This window comes from Nicotiana sylvestris, chromosome 4 (genome assembly GCF_000393655.2).
Source record: "Nicotiana sylvestris chromosome 4, ASM39365v2, whole genome shotgun sequence".
Classification (NCBI taxonomy): domain Eukaryota; kingdom Viridiplantae; phylum Streptophyta; class Magnoliopsida; order Solanales; family Solanaceae; genus Nicotiana; species Nicotiana sylvestris.
Genome location: NC_091060.1, coordinates 105,667,256 through 105,677,722, shown reverse-complemented (window position 1 = coordinate 105,677,722; position 10,467 = coordinate 105,667,256). Strand labels below are relative to the sequence as shown.

The 10,467-nt window shown below is 39.5% G+C and overlaps 1 protein-coding gene across 1 annotated transcript; it reads right to left on the bottom strand.

The window, feature by feature from the left end:
- Positions 1–6,995: 6,995 nt before the first annotated feature.
- On the bottom strand, positions 6,996–7,649 carry LOC138889953 (uncharacterized). Its single transcript, XM_070173301.1, has one exon. It carries the CDS (start codon positions 7,647–7,649, stop codon positions 6,996–6,998), a length of 654 nt encoding a protein of 217 aa, XP_070029402.1.
- Positions 7,650–10,467: the final 2,818 nt, after the last annotated feature.

Sequence of the window (10,467 nt, the reverse complement as noted above, 5' to 3'; positions counted from 1 at the left end):
GTAAGAAGAAGAGACGATGCTTAGTCTCGATGCAAGGAAAGGCAGTGCTTAGCCTTATGTAATTAGGGAGGCAATGCTTAGCCTTACGCAAAGAATAGGAGACAGTGGTTAGTCTCAATGCAAGGAAAAGCAGTGCTTAACCTTATGCAATTAGGGAGGGAATGCATAGCCTCATGCAAGAAGAGGAGACAGTTCTTAGTCTCGATGCTAGGAAAGACAATGCTTAGCCTTATGCAATTAGGGAGGCCTTACTTAGCCTCATGCAAAGAACAGTAGACAATGCTTAGTCTCGATGCAAGGAAAGGCATTGCTTAGCCTTATGCAATTTGGGAGGCAATGCTTAGCCTTATGCATTTAAAGAAGTAGGGCTTAGCCTCATGTAAATATAAGACAATGCTTAGTCACATGCAAAGAAAGGTAGTGCTTAGCCTTATGCAGTTAAAGAGGTAATGCTTAGCCTCATGCAAATAGGAGACAATGCTTAGTATCATGCAAAGAAAGGCAATGCTTAGCCTTGTGCAGTTAAGGAGGCAATGCTTATCTTCATGCAAATAGGAGACAATATTTAGTCTCATGCAAAGAAAGAAAGTGCTTAGCCTTGTGCAGTTAAGGAGGTAATGCTTAGCCTCATGCAAGAAAACAATGAGTGGTAGTGAGAAAGCAAAGAATTTCTTAGCTGGATATGTGTTTGCATTTGGAAACTTTGTCGTTATGAAGATAATAATTTTGATATGTGTGTATTTGCACATACTCCTGTTATGTTTATTGTGCCTGCATCCAAAGAAAAATTGTGAGTTTTCGGGGAAGGTTGGTTCATGTATTCGCCTTTTTGCTCTTCTTTTGTTCCTGTCTTGAGATTCTATTTGAGTTACCCTAGGTAGCATCTGGCTGTTTGTAAAAATAAAGTATTCAAAAAATATGCGTGCATTTGATGAATGTAGTTGTATGAAATATAGTAGTATGCGATATCAAGTAAGTTAGATGAACCAATGATTGTGAAATATTTTAGAGACATTATGACCTCCTTGTTTTAGAATTTTGAGGGTCCTCCTCAAATTCTGCCCCAGTTTGAAAGCAATTCTTTGATTGTTCTGCGTATGACGAAATTTGCTGGACTTGCTTCAGAATTTTGAGGGTCCTCCTCAAATTCTGCCCTAGTTTCTACCATTGCAAAATGAAGATTTTATTTAGATGTGATTGAACCCACAGGGCTTCCTACATATATCGTCTTAAATGGGAATCAAGTCAAGCGTAGTTCAGTTACATCAAATGAAGAAGTGTAAACAATCTAAACATAGTATCTCTTGACTGCGTCTGAGTTGTTAGGTTTTGGCCAAATTTCTCCGTCCATTTCTACAAGTGTGAGTGCTCCTCCTATTAGTACTCTGTGAACCATGTAGGGCCCTTGCCAATTGGGTGAAATTTTCCCTTTAGCTTCATCATGATGCGGGAAAATTCACTTTAGAACCAACTACCCCGGTGTGAATTACCTTGGTGTGACCTTTTTGTTGAAAGGTCTGGACATTCTGTTCTAGTAAAGTTGACCATGACATATCGGATTCATTCTTTTTCCATCAATGATAGCCAGTTGTTCATAATGACTTTGTATCCATTCTACATCACTGAGTTCGGCCTCTTGTATGATTCTTCAAAGAAGTAATTTCTACTTTGACGGGGATGACAACTTCAGTACCATAGACCAGCAAATAAGAAGTTGCTCTAGTTGATGTGCGAACCATGGTACGATATCTGAGTAGGGTAACTGGTAACTTCTCGTGCCATTGTTTGTGATTATCTACCATCTTCCTTAATATCTTCTTGATGTTCTTATTGGTGGCTTCCACAATTCCATTCATTTGCGGCTTGTATGCTGTGGAATTCTTGTGCTTGATCATGAAGGTTTCACACATGGATCTCATCAAATAACTATTAAGGTTGGTGGCGTAGTCGGTGATGATTGATTCCTGTACTCAGAATAGACAAACAATACGATCCGTAATGAAATTTTAGTTATAGCCTTGTAGGATGCGGCTTCAACCCATTTTTTGAAATAGTCTATGGCCACTAGAATAAACATGTGCCCATTTGAAGTGGTGTGTTCGATTGGACCGATGACATCCATCCACCAAGCAAAGAAAGGCCACAATGCACTTGTTGCATTAAGTTCATTGGGTGGCACTCGTATCATATCAGCATGTACTTGGCATTGATGGCACTTTTGGACATACCTGATGCAGTCTATTTCCATAATCATCCAAAAATATCATGCTCTAAATATATTCTTGGCTAAGACGAAGCCATTCATGTGTGGTCCGCAAGTTCCAGCATGTATCTCTTCGAGTAATTTGGATGCTTCCTTGGTGTCAACACACCATAATAACCCCAGATCTGGAGTCCTTCTGTACAGAATTCCTCCACTTTGGAAGAAATGGTTGGATAACCTTCTGAGTGTGAGTTTCTAAGTATGATCACGTGCTCCGGGTATTCTCCTTTTTCCAAATATTCTTTGATGTCGTGGAAGCATGGATTTCCATTAGTTTCTTCATCAATATAAGCACAATAAGCTGGCTGATTCAGGATCCCTATTGGGATAAGGTCGATGAAATTCTTGTCTAGGTGTTGTATCATGGAAGATAGAGTGGCCAATGCATCTGCGAACTCGTTTTTTGGGATTTTGGAACATCTTTGAACTCTATTTTTGTGAATCTCTTCATCAATTCTTATACATAATACAGATATGGTAATATCTTGGTATCCTTTGCAGCCCATTCTCCTAGAACCTGATATACTAAAAGGTTTGAATCTCTAATTACCAGCAATTCCTGAATATTCATGTCAATGTCTAACTTGAGTCCCATGATGCAAGCCTCATATTCTTCAATATTGTTGGTACATGGAAACCTGAGCTTTGCGGATACTAGATAGTATTGACCTATTTCTCACACTAAAACTGCTCCAATACCCACTCCTTTGAAGTTTGCAGCTCCATCGAAGAACATTCTCCAACCATTATAGGTTTCGGTGATATCTTCTCCTACGAATGATACCTCTTCATAGGGAAAATACGTTTTCAGTGGTTCGTATCTCTACCTATAGGATTTTCTTCAAGATGATCTGCCAATGCTTGCCCTTTGATCGCCTTTTAAGTTACTTAGATGATGTCGAACTCACTCAGTAGTATATGCCATTTTGCTAACTTCCCCATAGGCATGGGTTTCTAGAAGATGTATTTTAGCGGATCCATCCTTGATATGAGATATATGGTGTAGACACAGAAGTAATGCATCAACTTTTGAGCTATCCATTTTAAAGGGCAGCAGGTGCATTCCAGCAAAGAATATTGTGCTTTAGTGTGAACTTCTTACTCAGATAATATATGGCCTACTCCTTTTTCCCCATCTCATTGTGTTGTCCCAAGACACAGCTGAAAGCCCCATCTAGTACAGATAAGTAGAGTAGTAGAGGTCTCCCAGGTTCCAATGGGACCAGAATAGGTGCTTTAGATAAATACTCTTTGATTTTGTCGAAGGCTTTCTGGTATTCTTCAGTTCAGCTTATTGCAGCATCTTTCTTCAACATTCTGAAAATCGGTTCACAGATCACAGTTGATTGTGCTATAAAATGGCTTATATAGTTGAGAAGCCCTAAGAAACTCATCACATTTTTCTTGTTCTTTGGAGGTGGTAAGTCCTGGATACCTTTGACCTCTAACGGGTCCAATTCAATCCCTCGACAACTGACGATGAAACCTAGCAATTTTCTAGCAGGGACTTCGAAGGCACATTTTGCAAGATTCAGTTTCAGATTGTACCTTTGAAGCTGCTTAAAGAATTTTCTCAATCTGCTATATGATTTGTGCTTCTTCTGGATTTGATGATGATGTCATCCATGTACACCTCTATTTCCTTGTGTATCATGTCGTGGAAAATGGTTGTGATGTCTCTCATGTAAGTGGCTCCAACATTCTTAAGGCCAAATGGCATCATTTTATAGCAATACAACCCCTATGTTGTGATAAAGGCTGTCTTTTCAGCATTCTCTTCATCCATCCAGATCTGATGATACCCCGCGAAGCAATCCACAAAAGTCTAGAGTTCGTGCATGGCAAAGTTGTTGATTAGTATGTATATATTGGGCAACGAGAAATCATCTTTGGGGCTTGCTCTATTTAGATCCGAATAATCGACACAGACTCCGACCTTCCCATCCTTCTTCGGAACCGACAAAATGTTGGATAACCAAGACGGATATTCAACTATCCTAAGAACCTTGGCTTTGATCTGCTTGGTGACTTCCTCTTTTATATTCACGCTCATATCTGGCTTGAACTTTCTGAGGTTCTGCTTTACAGGCGGAAACATAGGGTAGATACGTAATTTATAAGCCACTATGGACGTGCTTAAACCGGTCATAGCATCGTAGGACCATACAAAATTATCCTTATACTCCTTCAAGAACCAGATGTATTCTTCCTTCTTTGACGGTGATAGATGAATGCTTACACGAGTTTCCTTGACTATTTCGGAGTCTCCCAAATTGACTATTTCAGTTTCATCCAAATTGGATTTAGGCTTGTTTTCAAAATTTTCCACTTCTCTGACAATTTCCTCCGGTATTATATCTTCTTCCAAATCCTCTGAATCACTATCCTTATGTTGCGTTATCTCATTACATGTCACAGTCATAGGTTCATCAAGATAAGCAATAATAAAGTTGTAGAAAAAAACGTAAAGGATAATAATAAATACTAAAAATAGCAATACATTAAATAAATCTTAAAAACACCAAAACGTATACCGCTCGATGACTCGGGCAATTATTTCAAAATAGAATATGCTCAAAACAAAAAAAACTGAAAATGTCTTAAATGCTCATAAATTTGCTTTCAAAAATAAATGATGCTAATTGCCAGGCTACCCAGGAACTCGACGGCCCGGGAAGGTGCAGTAGTCCAGCTCTTGAGAACAACTCCTTTCTCCACAATTCGAATAGTAAGGTCTTCCTCCTACTCCTCATCTATCACACTGCAGTCCATGTCTTCATCATCCTGAAATAGATTCCTTATGCCAGCTAAAGCTTCATCTTCTTCAGACCCCCATATCACGTCAGTTGTTGAAATGTCTAGTGCAAATGTGGTACTTGTTCTAGTGGATAATAAGGACCATGCCATGGTGGCGACCAATCCTGATACTCTTGCCAATTGTATTCATACCCAAGCCCGAAAGTTGTATAGTGACGCTTTAGTTGTACCTATTTGGTGATCCCTTGGAGATTCTTACTGATACCCTTGCTAGGCTCATACCCTGTCCATAGCAATATGCTTTATATCTTGTTACTCCACCATTTTTCATTTCAATTGCGTTGATGCGCTCAATGCGATGGTATGTTTATCCACCCAACTTCTTCCTATTCTCAATGACTGGAATAGTCTAATTGGTATAAATGGGATTATTCCCGTCTCCATGGATGATCACTTCCTAGTGATTCCATTAAAACTTCACAGCCTAAAGTAGAGTATAAGCTATGGCCTCAGTGGCATGTATCCAGGGTCGTCCCAACAATAGATTGTAGGATGCATATATATCCAGCACTTGAAACTCGAAATCAAACCAGGTCAGGACCATCTGTAGGCTGAGTTTGATCTCTCCAATTGTGGCCCTTTGAGACCTATCAAATTCTTTCACATTCATACTCTCTGCTCGTATCTCATACACACCTTTACCCAGCCTCTTTAGAGTAGTCAGCGGACATATGTTGAGACTTGATCCCCCATCTATAAGGACCATGGTGATGAATTTGTCCTCAAATTGCACTGAGATATGCAGTGCCCTATTGTGGCTTAGTCCTTCCGGTGGCAGTTCGTCTTCATAGAAAGTGATCTTGTGGCTTTCCAGCACTTGTCCTAACATGTTGGCCATTTCTCCACTGGTAATGTTATTGGGTACATACGCTTCATTCAATACCTTAATCGGGGCATTCCTATGTGCCTTAGAGTTTTGCAGTAGTGATAAAATGGATATTTGAGCAGGGTTTTTTTTAGATGATCAACTACAGAATATTCTCTTGCTTGCACCTTTCTCCAAAGGTCATCTAGGCCAGTCTTAGTGATAGGCGGCTTAGAGGCAGCTTCTTTGCTTGTTCCTCCCAAATGCTCGGGTATATAAACCCTACCAATTCTGGTCATGCCTTGCATTGCACCTATTTCTTCCATTTCTTCCTTTCCTTTCCTTTCCCTCTTGACTCCGCAACATAATCCCATGGTATAGCATTAGACTTAAAATACGGCGATCACGGTGAAGGGTGTTGTTACTTCAACCTCAAACAGAGTTGGTGTGGCTACCTCAACTTTAATCGGCACGTGAGTTTTCACTACTATGGGTGTGAGGGTGACTTGAGATATTTTAGGATCATCCCCCTCCCAAATGAGTCCAATTGACCCTTCCGGATCCCATTCTTCATCAGTCTCTATCACATTTACTCCCTCACCTCTGTTATCTGTGAGAGGATTGTTACGAACATTAGGTCTAGTCTCATTTGCCTGTATGACTTTAGTGTCAATTAGTGTCTGAGTCTTATCCTTTAAAGTACGACACCCATCAATAGTATGACCCTTCATGCCCGAGTGATAGGCACATGTCTAATTTGGGTTAATCCACTGGGAAGAATTTTCTATAGCAACAACGGGAATGTGAGTGACATAACCAGCAGCTTTTAGCCTCTCATAAAGTTGGTCTATTGGTTCAACAATCAGAGTGTATATTTTGGGTGGTCTGCAATCAAATTTTTTCTTGGTTTTTGATAATTTTTGTGTGTTGGTGGTGGTGAGTGGTAATATACAGGTTGGGTGTTATAAGTGTGGTAGATGGCATCAGGTTGTTGGTATTTGGGGGTGAAGGATGGTATGTAGGTGGAGTTGTTTGGTATGTGAGAGGAGACTTCGAACCTTGGGCTACCATTAATGCACCAACTTCTTTCTTCTTAGAGATAGCTCCCGACTACAAAGCTTTATTTGTGGCTTGGAGTACTTCGAAATTTGTCACCATTCCGCTCTTAATTCCTTCTTCTATTATTTCTCCTAGTTTGATGATGCCAAAGAACTTATGGTTTTCACTAACCATCATCCTTTCATAGTATTGTGGATCTTGAGCTCTAACGAAGAACTTATTCATCTGTTCTTCTTCAAGTGTTGGTCTTACCATCGCAGCTTCAGACCTCCATCGAGTAGTATACTCGTGGAAGGTTTCTGTTGGTTTCTTCTTGAGATTTTGAATGTAGAAAATGTCTGGTGCATTTTCTGTGTTGAACCTGAATCGGTCCATGAAGTCTGACGCCATGGTCACCCAATTAACCCACTTCTTTGGGTTCTGACTGATGTACCAAGACAAAGCATCTCCAGTGGGGCTCCTCATGAATAACTTCATACATATCCATTCGTCCTTGCCAACCCCTACAAGCTTGTTACAATACGTTCTCAAATGTACTTTCGGATCACCAGTTCTGTCGAACATTTCGAACATAGGAGGTTTGTAACCCTCCGTCAGTTCTACATCAGGCTGAATACACAAATCCTCATATTTCAGGACCTCAATGCATTTGCCACCTTCAATGCTTTGAACACTGTCAGTAAGCTTCTTGAGTTCTTCTGCCATGTTCTTGATGAGCAGGTCCTTCTCGGCGGATTCGGTTATGTATAGGGTCTGTTGTGGGGTATGGGGTAAAGTTTCCATGTATTTGGGATTGCTTTGGTGGACCTCCAAAATCAGGGCATAATGGTGGTCATTGGTTGAGTTTTGGGGATCAAGAGTAGGTTGTGGTGCATTCTGAGAAGTGTGGTATGTGGTCGTTTGTGGGTATTGAGTCGGATAGTGATGGTGTTGTTTAGGAGTAGGTAACAGTGAAGGGTTTTAGTTTTGATGAGGTGTGGCGTATTGATGTGGTGCGGGAAGATTTGGTGGTGGGTTTTGATTCTATGTGTTTTGGGGATGTGGCGGATTTTGGGCGTTTGTGTTTTGCTAGTTGATATCGGGGACATTTAGGGTGAGGGAAAGGTTTGTGTCACGCCCCAAAACCGAGGAGCGTGACCGGCGCTCAACCGAGGAAACCCGACTGAGCAAGCCTGTAAGGTTTCATTCTACCCAAACTAATTCATGAATAAAGAGGAGATGAACTCCATTAATATTACTTCGTAAATATTTTATTAGCAACTTCCTTTTTGTTTCCATTAGCCGTTTCAACTATAATATCCAAAACACGACAATTTTTATAGATATGAAAAAAAACTATTTGCCAAATACTAATATTTCTAATTTAATTTCCAATATCAAACACCACCCACAACCTGCCTACGGAGCCTCTAAGTACAATTGAAGAGTAATATGGAAATGCCGGTAACAAGGCTCCAGCTATACCTCAAAATACAAAGTACATGATAAATAGATGTCACAACACCCCGAAATGGAGTGAGCATCACCAATTTAGTTGAACAGAGCATACTGCTATCACTGATTACTACCACCTATTGTGGAACCACCTGCATCTATTAAAGATGCAACGCCTCCGGCAAAAAGGGGCATTAGTACTGTTGAATAGTACTAGTTTGTAAAGCTAAAAATAATCTTTCAAAATAGAATAGCCATACAATAAAAGGAAAGCCATAGAAACAACAAGTTCCAATCAATAATATCCAAATGCCCAAGCGAAACGTAACAATTTTCAAAATACGAAAGTAATACAAATTTTTAGTTGGGAGAGCTTTAGTATCGATAATACCACAGTTCACGATACCACTATCCACAATACCACTATTCACAATGCCATTATTCCTAATGCCACCATACACTTGTCACGTAGTTCAATCACGACCCGATCAGCTAGGTCTTCTCATTGGAGACATTCTTTATAATCTCAATTCTTGTTTCAATATCATCCACAATACCACCGCTTTCTTGTGCGGAGTCCGATCACGACCCAATCGGCTAGGTTGTCTCATTTGAGACACGTACCTCAATCACAATTTCATTGTCACTTTCTAGTTTCAATATTAGCACAGTACCACCCTGTGTGTGGCATGGCGTCCGATCACGGCCCGATCGGCTAGGCCGTCTTACTAAAGACATTCCTATGTTTCCATCAATCATCTCATTCCACATTTATTTCACATATATCAATTCATCGGCACTTGGGGCCACAATTATTACCTCATACTTGGCATTAGGCCATATTTTATAACTCAAGCTCCTTTCCCCCACATTTCACATCATTGCCACTTTCAAAATTAAACCTTTCATTTCAAGATTATAGGCACATACGAGAGCAATTATAAATCGTAAGCATAAAGAGTATTTCACATATTTTGGCATACAATCTCAATTCAAACTCAACTCGAAGTCTAGGCATTTTAGCACATGTTCCACATTCTTCACAAATTCTCAATTGACAAAATAGCATAATGAAAGCATTGAGACACACCTTGCACATATATTCTTACAACACAAATTCATTTGAAATAGCAAGCACTACATCGATAAATTTGCATGGACACCATGGGGGTTCAATTTCTAAGAAGAGGGGGTTTTAGCCACACATACATTAATAGAGCTTTTAGGCAAATTTTACTTTTTGAAGTCATCTTAAAACAATTGAGTCGAGGCTCATTTCGTAACTTGTTTCATATATTTTCTCATTTCATAGGCCTCACCAGGCACAATTATAGACGTTATCCACACTCTATTTCCCCAATTCATTTAATTTGTTTTCAAACATCTTTATAGTTTATCAGCAACTAGACACACTCAATCAAGACATTCAGTACACATGCGAGCAATTAGAAGTATTAAGCATATCGAGTTTTCCTCACTTAATTGGTATACCAGTTTTCAGTTAAGGTACAACTCAAAGCCATACCATTTTAATAAGGAACCCATACTTTAAACATCTAATGTTCAATACAAGGTTTGTTCGGAATAATTAAGTTTTATTATTTTATAGGGGATAAACTAGGACGTAAAAATTAGGGGGTTTGGGCCGATCATACTTAAAGTTACAAAAACATTATGGAATTCAATTCTGAGAGAGGAAGTTAAGCCAACATACCTAGTTGAGCTTTCCTTAAGTTACTACAATGTTCTGGAAAGCCTAGCAATCCCAATCTATTTCGAGATATAACAAAATTGAACACAAATTAGGAAGATATTCATAGTCTTAGCTCGTTTGAGCGTTCCATCAAACATTAGGTGTCATTAAGTCTTTAAGGTCATTTTATAGAGGATTTCATCAACTTCCAACCCATCCTTAAATATTTTTAGCTCAACAATGTTCCTACACCCGTTGATAACAAATGCAATCAAGATAACAACTCCAATACCCTACAAACTCTCTTGATAATTACCCATCTTTAGCTAAAATTTGAAATTAAGGGTTAGGGTGTAGAATCTTACCTCAAGGAAGAAGATCTAGTGTGTTTTCCTT

Bases quoted from the DNA above. Each gene is read 5' to 3' on its own strand.
- LOC138889953 (XM_070173301.1), bottom strand. From the start codon at position 7,649: ATGGCAGAAGAACTCAAGAAGCTTACTGACAGTGTTCAAAGCATTGAA.